At 46.6% G+C, this 15,339-nt stretch overlaps 2 protein-coding genes across 4 annotated transcripts in view; one reads left to right on the top strand and one right to left on the bottom strand.

Moving 5' to 3' along the window:
• The window catches only part of GSS (glutathione synthetase), a 29,752-nt gene extending 28,462 nt beyond the window's left edge, over window positions 1–1,290 (top strand). For both annotated transcript variants that reach the window (XM_045980377.1, XM_045980378.1), the window contains exon 13: window positions 742–1,290. In XM_045980377.1, the coding sequence (XP_045836333.1) occupies window positions 742–865 (124 nt within the window). In that variant the 3' untranslated portion in view covers window positions 866–1,290. The remainder of the gene's footprint in view (window positions 1–741) is intronic.
• Window positions 1,291–1,708: 418 nt separating this feature from the next.
• ACSS2 (acyl-CoA synthetase short chain family member 2) overlaps window positions 1,709–15,339 on the bottom strand; it is a 46,606-nt gene continuing 32,975 nt past the window's right edge. Inside the window, exons 3-19 of one of the 2 annotated variants that reach the window (XM_045980375.1) lie at window positions 15,131–15,222; window positions 14,820–14,923; window positions 14,494–14,566; window positions 14,142–14,217; window positions 13,866–13,980; window positions 12,971–13,009; window positions 8,897–9,034; window positions 8,420–8,590; window positions 7,978–8,111; window positions 7,650–7,782; window positions 7,512–7,568; window positions 7,242–7,322; window positions 5,770–5,878; window positions 3,925–3,993; window positions 3,409–3,585; window positions 2,736–2,810; window positions 1,709–2,592 (exon numbers count right to left, since the gene is read on the bottom strand). In XM_045980375.1, the coding sequence (XP_045836331.1) occupies window positions 2,465–2,592; window positions 2,736–2,810; window positions 3,409–3,585; window positions 3,925–3,993; window positions 5,770–5,878; window positions 7,242–7,322; window positions 7,512–7,568; window positions 7,650–7,782; window positions 7,978–8,111; window positions 8,420–8,590; window positions 8,897–9,034; window positions 12,971–13,009; window positions 13,866–13,980; window positions 14,142–14,217; window positions 14,494–14,566; window positions 14,820–14,923; window positions 15,131–15,222 (1,771 nt within the window). In that variant the 3' untranslated portion in view covers window positions 1,709–2,464. The remainder of the gene's footprint in view (window positions 2,593–2,735; window positions 2,811–3,408; window positions 3,586–3,924; window positions 3,994–5,769; window positions 5,879–7,241; window positions 7,323–7,511; window positions 7,569–7,649; window positions 7,783–7,977; window positions 8,112–8,419; window positions 8,591–8,896; window positions 9,035–12,970; window positions 13,010–13,865; window positions 13,981–14,141; window positions 14,218–14,493; window positions 14,567–14,819; window positions 14,924–15,130; window positions 15,223–15,339) is intronic. The other variant, XM_045980376.1, reaches the window with a different exon arrangement.

Raw genomic sequence — 15,339 nt, 5'->3', positions numbered from 1 at the left:
AGTATCAAGATGGATGAGAAAGTAGCCTTGGACTAGAAGGAGACCCCAGGGAAGAAGAGAATTTGGGTCCAGTTTCCAGGCCACCAGGGATTCTGGGGAAAGGTAGGTGGGGCCAGCTAGAAGATAATCAGTGCCTTTGAAAGGCTGAGTGGCCTCTGGGTTTGGATTTGAGCACTAAAGAATCAGGAAGCAAAGACTGCTTGGGAATTTGTAAGGAATAGTTCCTGGTCCCTTAAACCACTTCCTGCAAAGTTTGTCCTTCAAGATAAAGCAATGTAGGAATAGCAGATCCTACCATGCTATTGACCATAGCTTTCTCTCTATAATCTTTCCCTCTAACCACTTATAGCAGCTCTGCCCACCACTTCCCCCCAAACCTACCACCACAGCCATCTTAAGAGAGAGGTAGAGAAGGAAACTTACAGCTACAGAACATGAAATGTGAGCCTGGGACCATGCTAAGTGCTTTTCCTGCTTTATTTAATCCTTGCAAAGTGAGAGGTTTTAACTCTATTTTAAATTGAGGAAATTGATATTTAGAAGGGCTGAATGACTTGCTCAAAGTCACAGAGCTAGTAATTTCCCAGCAAGGACACAAATCCAAATCCAATTCTAAAATCCTAGCACTTCCTTGGGTGTAGTCTGTCACTCATACACTGCTCATGTGGGACCAGGGAAGGTTTTGGGTGTGTGGGCTATCTTGGTAATGGAGTTGTGTGTCTCCTGCCCCCATTTCTATAGACAGGGAAAGACACTTGTGATGAACAAGCACGTGGGACATCTGCTTCGAACCAAAGCCATTGAGCATGCAGATGGTGGTGTGGCAGCAGGAGTGGCAGTCCTGGACAACCCATACCCTGTATGAGGGCACAGCCAGGCCTGCCCAGACTTGACTTCACTCAAGAGACCATCTATCCCTTGTATTTGTCATTCCTCTCCTAGCCCCTCTGAGGGGCTTTCCTCCCTGCACCTTGGGAAGGCTGGTCTCTTTAGTTCACAGAAGGGTGAATGCTGAGTACCTTCCCCCAGCTTTCCCATCTGAGGACTAGAAAAGCTGTGTTTCCCTTAGGTGAAATCTAGAGGCTCCTAAATCCTGAGAGTGTGGGTATAGCTGAAAGGAAGCTGATTTGAGGTAAGGGTACATAACCCTGCCACCCTCCTCTCAACCCCTCACCAGCCTTTCCAGCAGGTTCCAGTGTTTGATCTAGAATAGGACTGAGAGGAAGGAGGAGGGCAGCGAAGGGGCATAGACTTTCCCCACTTCTGCCTTAAATAAAAGTACATTGCTGATTCTGTGATTCCTTGGTTTATACATTTGGTGGGGTCGGCACACTTAGAGTGGATTAGAGCAGGAGAAATGATCTGGCTATCATCAGAGTCTCCCTAGACCCAGACTGTAGGATAGAACCCTGAAGTTCCAATCCTCAGTCACTCACTAATGCTCCCACAGGATCATAGAAAATAATGCAGCTGTGATGAGACATCACAGGCATGAACTGGCTTCATTTGCTTTCCTGCTTAGTTCAGGAGCTTGCCAAAGGGCCAATGAATGAAGCCCCCTGCCTGCAGATGCCTAAATCAAAAGTTCTGGAAGGAGGATATTGGGAGTATTCCTGAGGAAAATCACTCCCCTTCCCATCCGCCACACAATTCAGAGCAGCTAGTAAGTATACAGTCTGTAAGATACCTAAGAAAACAAGTTACCACCTTTTTAAGGTCATAGACTTTATTCCTACAATCAGAGCCTGGGCATGACTGGGGCACAAAAAGAAGAGTTTCGTCTGAGAGTATCTCTTATGGGCAGGACTGTTCATGGAAGGGTGGGAATAGAGGACAAGGAAGACAAGTTCTTCTGGCCCTAGGAACAAAACACATTTATTCCAGCAAAGAAGCAGGTAATCTGAAAACCGTCTGGAAACAGCCTGTCTGCACATCCCCTGAAGCAAATGGGTAGACAAACACTGCCATCTGGCACAAAAGAGAATTCGGATCTAGAACAGAAGCAGCAAAGTATTTTAAAAAATAATAATTGTTTTGGGACACACAGACAGGTGTTTTGAAGGGCAAATGCATACCCAAGATAAGTACTGGTGCTTCCTGAGAGAGCTGATGTAGGATTACAGAGCTGCCTCCTTGCTTCAGTCTAGACCTTCACTTGCCCTCTGCATACTTAACTTGGGTAAGGGACATGACCTTCAGGTTCCTGTTCTGGGCTCCAAGGGCTCTTGCAGTTTAGGGGCACAGCAATCTGAGGCTAAGCTGGGCCACATCTCATCTGTCTAGGAGCCACAGGAAGTTGCCTCCACCCAAGGACAAAGCTGGTCCTCGGTCCCAGACGGCTGGTCAAGGGAGATGGTATGGGTTAGCACTGGCCCTCAGCACTCCTGGGCGGGGGCAAGGGGAAGGCGGGCAACACTTTGGAAAGCCAAGCAGGGAGAAGCCTGGGTAAAGGGCAAGGTCTCGTTTACTGGATGGTCAGGCAGCGGTGGTTGAAGAGCTGGCAGATGACAGTTGGGTCAGCCACAGTAGAGGTGTCCCCCAGGTCGTGGTCATTCTGAGCAATCTTCCGAAGCACCCGCCTCATGATTTTCCCTGGGGGACCACAGACTTCTGGTTACCTGGTAATAGCACCGACCCACTCCAGCCCTGCCAAAAAGGCTTCCATCCACACACACTGCACTACCACTAGGCCTTGGCCAATCCCAAACCCAATCCCTTGAGGCCTCTGAACATACCTGAGCGGGTTTTAGGCAAGCCAGGTGCATTCTGGATATAATCCGGAGTGGCGATGGGGCCAATCTTTTCTCTAACTGTAACCAAGAAATCATTAAGCATTTCCTCAGTACCCTTAGCTAGGCTCCCAAAACCAAGGTAGAGATGGTTTTGTTCCCCACCTATTTCCTCTTCAAGGCCCTGCCCACAGAGTAATTTTTACAATCACTGCCTTCCTCTCTTTTTAACACATTGTCTTTTACTATCCCATTTTATTTTAATCTACCTTCATGGAACTCAGACTCTAAGAATCAGCCTGCTAGAGTTTAAAATCCCACTTTACTAGCAGTGTGGCCTTGGGCAAATGATTGAACTTCTCTGAGCCTCAATTTCTTCATCTTTAGGATGAGAGTAACAATTGGATCTATTTCACAGCGCTGATTATAGGGATTCAGTGGATTCATGCATTTAAAGTACTTCGCCCAGTGGTAGCACAGAGAATTCTATAAATGTCAGCCATTAGTATCCTAGTAGAGAGACTAGGGGAGACTGAGTGGGAAGAGGACAATCAGCCCCTAAGGCCCCCTGGGATCCGTTTATAGTTTGCAGCTTGCTCTAGCCTCTCTCCAACACCTTGCTGTGGTAACTGGGTCGTCAGGTCAGACCCTACAGTTCCTGCTTAGGGATGCTCCTCACTCTGCTTCTTGAGCTCCTCGGTGAGGGTGGGGCTGAAGGTGTAGCCATCGCACAGGGTGACAAAGCAGTAGAGGCATTCGCCCTTCACAGGATGAGGGTGGCCGACCACAGCTGCCTCTGCAATAGCCTCATGTTCCACAAGTGCTGATTCCACCTCTGCTGTGCTCAGCAGATGTCCTTGTCAAGGGAAAGCAAGTGCCATGAGAGAGATCCCAGCCTCTACCCCAGCCCCCCGACCCATCTATGCCTCCAGGGCAGTCTTGGTCTGGTCAGATGGGGAAGCCCCTTCATTCGTTCCTCACATGACCTGCTTCAGCAGTCCCACCAACCCAGTTCCCCTCCTCTAGGCACATTCCAGTGTTTATCACTCCTCCTCCAAATCCTGTATCCAGAACTGAATGCTGCTCTCCAAGCACGATCTGTCTAGAGGACATCCTGGCTGGCTCGGAATGCTTTGGCTGGGACTTGCTGGGAGAGTAGTTTTAACAAGAAGAAAAAATGGTCCCTGGTCCTCACCAGATACATTTAGCATGTCATCAATCCTGCCAGTGATCCAGTAATAGCCATCCTGGTCCCGCCGGCAGCCTGGAAAGAGAAGAAATGCACAATGTAATAAATATCCCACAGTAGGATACATGACCCACATCACCAAACTGCTATACTAATAGCCCCCTAACAAGTCTTCCTGCTTCTGAACTTGCCAATGTGGTAGCCAGTTTCCAAGAGAGCTACACAGATTTCCACTTTCTGATATTCGGACTCCTTTGTAGTCCTCTTTCTCATTGTACTAGGGTTAGTCTGTGTAATCAATAGAATTTGGCAGAAGTGATGGTATGTCGTTTCTTAAATTAGATTCTAGAAGACACTGTGGTATTCTCTCATTCTCTCAGATGATCTACTCTGGGGGAAGTCAGCTGCCATGTCATGAGTAGCCCTATGGAGAGGCCCATGTAGTGAAGAACTGAGGGTTCCTGCCAACATCCACATAAGTGAGCTTGGAAGTGTATCCTCCAGGCTCAGTCAAACCTTCAAGTGACTGTAGCCTCAACCAACAGCTTCACTGTAATCCATGAGAGACTCTGCATGAGAACAACTGGCAAAGCCACTCACAAATTCCTGATCCTCAGAAACTGTACGAGATAATATTTGTTGTTTTAAGCTGCCAAGTTTTGGGGTGATTTTTTCCATGGCAATAGATAATTAATACACCCACCTAAAGTCTGTTCTCTATAAATCAAAGTTATTTTCTAAACAATACATCAGTTCTTATCACTTCTCTGCTTACAAGCCCTAAAGATCTCCCCCACTGTACACAGGATAAAATCCAAAGTCCTCCCCGTGACCCACAAGGCCCCACATTATCTACCTCTCCAACTTCATGTAACATTCCTCCCTTTGCTCGCTACACGTCAGCCACACAGGCTTTCAGTCTTTCCTCAGACATTTCAAGCTCGTGTCTCTGCACAGAACACTCACTCACAGATTTTCGCATGCCTGGCCTCCTTCTCACCCTGGAGGTCTCTGGTCAAATATCACTTAAGTGAAGACACCTTCTCTCACCATCCCATGTATGGTAGCCATTCCTTCAGACATTCTTTATCCTGTTACCTATTTGTTTTTCTTCATAGCACTTGTCAGCAAGATAAGCTTATTCACTTGTTTGCTGAATTTATTGTCTGTCTCCCTTTACTAGAATATAAGCCCCATGGGAACAGAGACCTTGCCTACCTTATTCATGGTAATATCCCCTGAACTTAAATCAGTGCCTAGACACAGTACATGCTCAATGAAAAGCTATGGATGAATGGATTGGTGGACAGGGGCGCCTGGGTGGCTCAGTGGGTTAGAGCCTCTGCCTTCGGCTCGGGTCATGGTCCCAGGGTCCTGGGATTGAGCCCCAGGTCGGGCTCTCTCATTGGTGGGGAGCCTGCTTCCCTCTCTCTCTCTGCCTGCCTCTCTGCCTACTTGTGATCTCTGTCTGTCAAATAAATAAATAAAATCTTTAAAAAAAAAAGAATGAATGGATTGGTGGACAGTCATGAGCAAACATGGGCTCCACACACGAGGATGCATTTGACACAGTAATACATGTTGCTACATGCCCCATTTCTTTGAGCACAGGAATGGTGGAAAGAAGAACCTCTTTCCTCATATATCACATCAGGTTGCACCATGGTGAGAGCCTCCATGCAACACTCATTCCTGCTTTTATAGTCTTCTCTATAGCACTCCCTGGATATTAGACACTGACACACAGAATATGTTCCTGTTTTTCTTCCCACCAACCAATTCTTCCTGAAAATGGAAGGGTAAGGTACATGTCAAGGCGGGAGATATGGGAAAGGGATAGCCAAGACTCACCATCTCCTGTCACGTAGTAACCAGGGAACTTCTTAAAGTAGGTGGCCTCAAAGCGTTCATGGTTCCCATAGACCGTGCGCATGATTCCTGGCCAGGGCTGCTTGAACACCTAAGGAGTGGGAAAGGCATAGTAGTACATTGGCTATACTGTCTTAGTTTAAGACTGGAGACACTGTCATACTCACAGGCTGGACAACCACAGTTTTGCCCAACCTGAGGAGAAATGGCCTGAATGTCCTTCCTGAGAAGTAGGACAAAGCACAGACTTTGGAGATAAATAATCCAGACTGAAATCCTCGATCTGCTACTTACTAACTGTGTGACCTCGGGTTAGTAACTTTACCTCTCTAAGCTTCAGATCTTCTGTAAATCACAGAAAATAATCTCAGCCTCCCAAAGCTATTGTGAGGATTGGATTAATGGTATGTGGAAATTGCCTAGTACAATGTTCTGTTAGTGATAAGCATTTAGTAAATTTGAGTCTCCTCAGGAAACCAAGTCCAGTTTGATAAAAATGAAAATAGTCATATAAATGTGAAAATGTGAAAAATGAGGCACCTGGTGGCTCATTTGTTAAGCATCTGCCTTTGGCTCAGGTCATGGGATAGAGCCCTGCATCAGGCTCCCTGCTCAGCAGGAAGCCTGCTTCTCCCTCTCCCACTCCCCCTGCTTGTGTTCCCTCTCTTGTTGCCTGTCAAATAAATAAATGAAATCTTTAAAAAGTGAATAATTATTGCCCCAATCAATAATGTCCTGTGGTAGTAGATTGGAGAGATGGATGACATTCTAAGCTAAGGTCAGAAAGCGTGGATTTAACTCCTGTCCTTGTTACTAACTTGCTCTTAGTAAAAGTAAAGTGGGATAGAAGTGGAAGGTGGGGGCTGATAATCTTCCTACAAGTACTAACATAAAAATCACAACAGCTAACGTTTGTTAAACACTAACTGTTAGGTTCTATGCTAAATCCTTCAAATGGATTATCTAATTTAATCAATCCAGCAACTTGAGAAGACAAAGGTACTATATAGCCCTATTTTACAAATGAAACTTAGGTTGAAAGGGGTTGGTCAACCTATCTGAGGTCACAGAAGAGGCAGATCTAGGATTTGAACCCAACCAGCCTGACTCTGGAGCCTGTATGATTTTCTACTATGTTATGAAGACTCCTTTCACGCTAGAATGTTTGTCAAAGGAAGAATTAGCACTAAGTCTTCCAGACCCAAAAAGGCATCACCAGGAATCTTTGAGCAGAGCCCTTAAGAGCCAAAGTGGGCCAAAAGGTAGAGAGGCAGGCTAAATAGCCAGAAGATTTCCTCCAGGGTCTCACAGAGGATAAACCCTCAACCATGGAGCTTAAGCCACAAGCACCTACCAGTAGAAATTAGGTTCTAAACTCTGAAGCAAAGTACAGCATCCCTTGCTGTACTCTTTCCTCCCAACTCCTCAAAGACATCCAAGGGTCAGGACCTCACCAGGTAGCCTTCAGCTTCACCTTCCAACTCTTCCCCAGACTCATTCAAAATTGCAGGAGCTACACCAAAGAACGGGAAGGTCTAGAAACAAACAGGAGACAGGATTCAAGGAGAGGAATGAGGCAACTGTGACTCAGCTCTTTACCTCTCCCAGGGACCCTCAGAGCCCCAGGTTCCTCAAACATATCAGTCTAGTCCCCTACCCTCTACCTAGGCCCCGAGACTCTTACTCCTGTCTAGCCCAGGACCAGCCAAGGGAACCTCACTCACAGCAGAACCAGGCTTCATGGGTGTGGCACCAGGGAGGGGGGTCAGCATATGGCCACCCTGTGGAAGTCAGAAATCAGGGGTTTGAGTCAGTCTTCCCACACTGTCCCTCAGTCCCAGCCTTCTGAATCCTTTACTCACTGTCTCTGTCTGCCAGAAGGTGTCCACGATGGAACAGCGCTGGGCACCTACCACCCGGTGGTACCACAGCCAGGCCTCAGGGTTAATGGGTTCACCCACTGTGCCTAACACCTGTAAGGATGCCCGGCTATGCCTTGGGCAGGGGAGTGGGAAGAAAGGAAGGCTCTGAGTACCACTGGGAACCAGGAAGACATGCCCCAGGCTCTTCTGCCCCTTCCCCTATTCTAGGCCAAGGAGTTGAACAATGGAATGGAAAAGACTGTACACAAAGGCCAGCGCCTAGATCTGAGGGACACCCATGGGGCAGCAGCTGGGGAGGGGGTCTCACCGGTTGACAGGCTCATCTCCAAACTTCATAAGTAGGCGGATAGCCGTGGGTGCTGTGTAGAACTTGGTCACCTTGTACTTGTCCACGATGCTCCACAGGCGGCTCACATCCGGGTATGTGGGAATCCCCTCAAACTGACCCCAGTGAAGGCTGGTCATCATTCCCAGTCCTTCCCCAAAGTCCCTCACTTCCTCTGTCATAGCCCCAGGCTCAGTATTTTGCCCTTTCTGATACACCTATGTTTTCATTCCCTTACAGACAAGCCAACAGACCTTCCCAGTCAGTATATACAACCCCTCAGAATTCCTCTTTCTCCAGGGAATAGGTCATTGTGTAAGTCCCTGTGTCCCTAGACCAAGTGGTCTTGGGAGACTGTCACCCAGGATCATCTTGTCCTCCCCTAAGTAGGCCAACCAGCCATGGGTCCCAGCTCCCTTCTCACCAAAACACTGGTGGCACCATTGGCCAGTGGCCCATAGGTGACGTAGGAATGGCCGGTGATCCAGCCAATGTCTGCTGTGCACCAGAACACATCCTCCGCGTGGAAGTCAAACACGTACTTGAAGGTCGTAGCCACATAGAGCATGTAGCCTCCAACAGTATGTACCACACCCTGCAGGAAGAATAGGGCCTTAGCTTGGGGACTTGGGCTCACCCCCACAGACCACCAAATGTAGGCTGGGCAGAGCTACAGGACGATCCTCCTCAGGGATTCTGGCCCTGCCAGCCCCCCTTTTATAGCATCCATCTCCTATCCCCTTTTCTCCATGTTCCCATCTCACACACCATACACATGCAAAGTCATCATTCATATCCACACCCTAAGATGGTATTTCTGAGCCACCTGAAATACTCTCATACACACGAACAGAAATTCACTTCTAAACGCTACACAGTACACACACACATGCACACTTGCCTTGGGTTTGCCTGTGGAGCCACTGGTGTATAGGATGAAGAGTGGGTCCTCAGCGTCACACCATTCAGGCTCGCACTCATCCTCTGCCTCTTGCATGAGTTCATGCCACCACAAGTCAACCCCTTGGTTCCAGGAGATCTGCAGGGTTAGGAAGACAGGAATGGGCAGGGAAGAACCGCGAACAGCTCGAGACAGGAGCCCAGATACACCTACCTGGCACCAGGAGTGGAGAAGTACTGCCAGGTGGAGGTGCTGGGAGGCGGAGGAGAAATGTGAGGGTGAATGTGACAGAGAACAGGGGCAGAACAGCAGGCTTCCTGGGTACTCCTCACACTGGGCTCCAGATCTCCCCTTATGTAGCCTCAGGTTGGTCCCTTCTCATCCTTTAGTTCTTAGCTTAAATGTCACCTTCATTGAAGGGCTTTCCCTGAATAGTATCTGGTAGATTCCTAAACCCGCCCTCACCCTTGCTATTATTCTTGACCATTACACCCTATTTTCTTCCTACACGGTACATATTTCTAGTCATTTAGTTGTTTGCTTAATTACTATCTCCCCAACTAGATAGTGGGGAGTCTTTTCCGTTCTTTCATTTTTTTCTTTATCCCCAACACCTAGCAAAATGCCTGGCACTCAATACACACTCTAAATTTTGGGGGGGGTGAATGAATATGCACGCACAGGCCTACATACAAACGTATGTACTTATGGCACTAGTGGCTTATCAGCAGGGATGCGGACACCACCCAATTCAGAAATGCAAAATTAGTCAGAGCCTGTAGCTGAAGCGGCCACCTAGCCCTGTTAGTATTGAGAAAAGTCAAAAGCTTTTGGTCCAAGCACCGTTTCCTGAATGTCTAGACCTCATCCATATCTGCAGGTTCCCACCCTAACTCTGCCCCTACTTTCACACCACTGGTACCAATTGGTTTCCCACAGAAATATTTGCTTAAAGTTCCATTCAGCAGAAACCCTGCTTTAGGGTGGTGGAAAAAGACCAATATGGACTTCTTCTCCCAGCAGAGGGAGGCCCCCCTATACTAGAGTATCTTTGATAACTACTTTTATATCTATCATCCTGAAATTTTTCTAACCTCTCCTTGAAACTATTTTACTTTCCTAGTTATATCACCTTTTTGAACAGGCAGTTTTCAGAGTCTACTCTGTGCTGAGGGAAGATGGGATTCCCTGAATGTCTCAAAAAATTGTGCTGGATCTCAATCCCAGTTCTGCCACTTTCTACCTGTGTAGGTCCTTGGGCAAGGCACTTTACCTCAAATTGGTTGTTTTAAAAATGAGGATAGTCAATCTTTCCTTAATGGTCTCATAGTATTTGGAGAACATCAAAAGAAAAAGGCATTACCTGAAAAATATCATACCTCAAATTGTCCTGTGGGGTGGGAAAGACTGATGAATGACAGAAAGGACAGAATTTAGTTCGGTTCCACTGAACTCCTCTGGGAAATAAATTCAAGGGTGGAGAAATAGGAACTGTCTGGGTTTGCTTTAGCTGTTACAAAGCCCTTTATATTCATTAGCTTCAATGGCCCTGGCTGGCAGGTAGACAGAATAATGTAAGAGAAACACCCTACTCCCATTATATGGCTATATACTCATTTATTGGGTAGATATTTGGTTAAAGAGCCCCAAAGTGTTAAACACATACCTTGATAAGTTACAAAATGACTCTCCAACCACTCTCCTCTTTCTGTACTATCTGCCCCTTACTTTAGAGAATCTGAAGTATCTGGCACATAAACATCGTAAAAATGACAAGCCCAGGGGAGCCTGGGTGGCTAAGTTGGTTAAGCGTTGGACTCTTGGTTTTGCCTCAGGTCATCACCTCATGGGTTGAGGGATCGAGATTGAGCCCCATGTCGGGCTCAGCGTGGAGCCTGCTTGAAGATTCTCCCCCTCTGCCAACTCCCCCCCCCCACCGCCCACTTACGGGCTCTTTCTCTCTCTAAAATAAATAAATAAGTCTTTAAAAAAAAAAAAATACAAGTCCAAACCAAGTGTGGGCACTATTTAAAAAAAAGAAGAAAAAGAAAGGAGAGAAAGAGAAAACACTAAAACATACCCTATTTTTTTAGTGGAATAGCCATATGGGTCTACGCATACATTGACACAGGGATACTTTTTTTTTTCCTGCCAAATGATCTACTTGAGATGAGGGCCTTAATGTATTTAAGCAGAAGAGTGTCAATATTGCTTTGGGCAAATGGTCTGCAGTACTGGTTTGAATTGTCACAGAAAAGGCACTAGGTACATATAAGGGCAAAGCATAGTTATATGTGGCAATGAGGGGATTCTTGTAATCTCATAAAATTGTTTCCTTTGTGAGTATGTGGGTGAGAAGGGCCAGTATCCCAGGTGTGAAACTGATAACCTGCACCAGAAAGCAGGGTGAGTTCAATTAGTGGTACAGACATTGGTTATGAATTGGTTGTGTGTCTATGAGGGCCCACAGCTTTGAACCAGGAAGATTTTAATTTACTGAAATAAGAATTGATTTGGCCTTTGTCTTTGGACCAGGACACCTCAGGGAGGGCAACTGCCAGGTGTGAGATAATGAGGAAGCCCACAGGTGACATGATGGAGAAGAGTACCTTCAAATTGTGCCAGGCCCTACCTTAAAGAATGCTTAAGAATGATGGGATGTGAAGCTCTCTCAAGATTTCTGTAGCTTTGACAGCAATTATCAGACAAACCTGGACTTTGTAAGCCTATTCTTACGGTCTTTGGTTTTTTGATAACTGATTATTTTCACCTCCAAGAAACAAAAATCCAGGAGTCTGTGGCCTATAATTAATAATTATAGGAGTTTATTTCTTTCTGGTTTCCCTTTTAGAAATGCCAGGCTGCCTGCTATGTTAAAAGCAATAAAAGCTAACATTTATAGAGTAGTTACCACATGACAAAAACGTTATATATACTGATAAAACCCTATCAGGTAGGTACAGTTATTATCCTTATTCTACAGATGAGGAAACTGAGGCAAGAGAGCTTAAGTAGCTTGTCCAAGCTTCCACAGTAGCAGGTGACAGAGCTAGGATTTGAACCCAGGTAGTCTGGCTCTGGAGTCTACACTCTTGCTTGTTACATCTTTCAAGAGAAATGTCTTAGGTCTCTGCCTGACTTTTTTTTTTTTTTTTTTCTGCCTGACTTTTAAAAGGAAAATTATGTCCCCTGGGAATCAGAGCTGTCTCCACCATACTATGAGAATACAGAAAAAAGATTATATTTACCATTAACTGAAGAGATTAACCATAGAAGATTTAGAGTAAGACAGCCTATGAAAATGGTAAAATTCAGAGGAACAATGGGTTTTACGTTTTGTTTTAATAAAGTGGTTTCCTTTTTTAAGCATGTATTATCACCTCTCCACTGCTGATAAGGTAACTGAAATTCAGAGAGGAGAAATAACTTATTCGAGGACATACAGCTAAAAATCATTCTCTGGACTCCAAGCCCAGCCTTTTGCTAGTCTAATCTGAGTCCCCACTTAGAAATCTCACATCTTAGAAACACCTACAAAGTAAATTTTATTCAATCTAGCACTTAATTATATCAGAGTTTATGTGCAGTTTATAAATCCCAAAGTAATATATAAATGTATTTAGGAATCTTCTCTGTTGTCCTATATAAAACTGAGGTTTTTCATTTGTAATACATATATAACTCCCCAACTTGATGGTGAATTCCCAAGGTCCAAGTTCGGCCCTCCTCTACTTACTCTCCTCCTATCTCCTAGGGCTCTGCCCCAGCTAAATTCATAGTAAAAACTTTCTGACAAGTCACTTGGTCCTCTCTCCCACAAAGGTTCTGAACGGCAGGAGTGCAATGGGATGCCTGTTTCTACCTCTCTGAGATCCATGCTCTATGCCAGTTCGGAGGGGAGAAACACGCATTTTGTTTCATGACCCTTCAGAGTAACTTAGATGGCAGTGGACCCAGGGGCAGAAAGAAGTTAGGTCTGGCAGCCACCTCAGTGGGGAAAACAGGCAAAGAGCAGATGGAAACACAGACAAGCACGCAGAGAAGCAGTACCCAAGGCAATACAGAGGTGGATACCTGGGGCCAGATGCGCTTGGGTTTCTCTTTCAGCTTACCCTGTTAAGAGCCCATGGAAAGGGTGGTGAGCAGGGTCTGAGTATAAGGGAGTGGGAGGGAAGGGTCAGCATGTCCCAAGCATCTGCTGCCTCCTTTATTTTAGGCTTCCCCGCCAGCCTACATTTTCCTGATCTTGTCCCCAACCTCTATACGCTCAGAACCCCTAATGCTGAGTGGGGTCTCCACAACCTCCCTAGGCTAGACTATAGCCTCTCTACCTCTGTGACTCCTCAGGGCCCCTCAAGTCACAAACCTCAGGAACCTTTGTCCTTCTGGACCCTGGAGCTTTCATTCTTCATGCCTCTTAGACCTTTGGGCTTTCCACCATTTCCACTAAAGTGCTGGATCCGAAGTTAATAAGGGCCATATCTTGAGGGCCAAATCCTGATCCTTCCATGGTGGGCCCATATAGGTAGCCCACCCCAAGATAGTGACCAGTACACAAATCATCCCACAGTACACACAGTCACCCAAATCATCCCATTTCTTTCTTTTTTTCCTTCCTTTCTTTCTTTTTTAATTAAAGTATAGTTGACTAAGTCAGCCCATTGCTAACCTAAGCCCAAGCCGTGGGGGTCCCTTGTACCCATCAGGACATCCCAACAAGCACAGAGTCTCCCTTACAGTCTAAGGGAGACTCATACTAAGTTCCCAAGATACAGGGGGCTCCCTAATGACATTCAAGGTCAAAGTCCCCCAGCTCCCTACCAGCCCTGCCAGAGGAAGCATTCCTAGGATTGCTCCCAGATCCTCTAAGCATTATGATAAGGAAGCAAAGAAGCACATCAAGAACCTCCTGGGCAGGAAGAGGGAGACAATCTGAGCCCAGAGGAAAGCACAGCAGTACCAGACTCACCTGCACATCTGGGCATGGCCTCTTAATGGGGGGGGATTGGCTGGGAGAGTCACCTGTGCTCAGCTCTGCCCGCCCCAGGTGCTTGACCACAATGCAGCATTTCACTTGGAAACCCCTAGAAGAAGGAAAAACCTGAAGTGGTAGGCTGTTTGGCTCAAAAGAGAATTTGGCAGAACCCACCCATGTCCATCTAAGATAGAGGGGACAAAGGGAATCTGGTACTGGGGAAAAGCCCAGCTGACCCAGAGCAGTAGCCAATCAGCCAAACACACTTACTTCTCCCGACACTTCTCCAGGGCCTCATCAGCCAGCTCCTTCAGGTTCACAAGCTTTTCCCCCCTGTAGAAGGCATCTTTGGGGAGCAATAGACATTCCAGGCCTTAGGAAGGCACCACACTCCCAGCCCCTTATCCCTAGTGAGGGCAATGTTGAGCCCTTCCTGAGGTAGGCCTCTTGGCTCTAGCTCTTCCAGTTGCTTTGAGCTGACAGAGGGCCAGGTGAGGTGGAATCAGGAGTAAGGGTAAGCAGTCCCTACTCTATATGCTGAGCGGTCGCAAATACCAACTAGCCGATGAGAGACCAAAACTTTGGGTATGGCGGTTTTGGGAAAGGAGTGAGAATTAGTCACCTGTAGTGATAAGAAGGCTGCAACTGGAATCCAGGATCCGTTCACATAGAGACTCTGCAGAGAAGCCTGCAAACTAGGAAAAGGAAGAAAGACTGAGGGAGAGGATGGCCTAGGAATTAAGTAAATAAGGAAAGGAGACACTCATAAAACCTTCAGGATTTCTAAGCTATGGTCCTAGAAGAAACTGGATAGCTGATATAGAACCAATGACCCAAACATTCTAAACTCCTTAGTCTGATTCTTAAGATCCTCCATCATCCAGGCCTAACCTACTTCTCCAGAGCCCTACTCCCCACTAGGTCTCTTTTTCCAGTCTAAATTCCTACCACAATGGAGTGCAGAGCCCCAAGGCGGGCACACGCCAGCATGGCCACGACAAGCTCCGGTATCATAGGCATGTAGATGGCCACTCGGTCACCCTTCCGAATGCCTGCAAATAAAGGACACAGATCATGGATCATGGACCCTTCCTGCTGCTCTTTGCTCCTTCTCATTAAGCTATTGCCCCACCCCCCCACGGCTGACCTTTTCTGTTCCCCTATACCATATCCCTTCCATTCCTTGTCTACTTCCCCCAAGTCCTCAGATACCCCAAGGCAGGACCCTGCAGTCCCCTTCTTATACTCCCGACACTCACCCTGTTTTTGGAGAACATTGCTGAATCGACACACTTGGACCAGAAGCTCACGATATGTGATCTGGGTGGTCTCCTCTGGCTCATTGCCCTCCCTGAGATATATCAGAAAGAATCAGTCATTAGGGAATATAACATCTTACCCCAAGCAAAAAAATAGGAACAGTCATAATAGACATTTAGGAACACCAAAGCTCCTTATGAATGTCCTG

Source organism: Meles meles, chromosome 16 (assembly GCF_922984935.1).
Source record: "Meles meles chromosome 16, mMelMel3.1 paternal haplotype, whole genome shotgun sequence".
Lineage (NCBI taxonomy): Eukaryota > Metazoa > Chordata > Mammalia > Carnivora > Mustelidae > Meles > Meles meles.
Note: the sequence above shows the minus strand (reverse complement) of the source record. Positions and strands in the feature narration are given on the sequence as shown.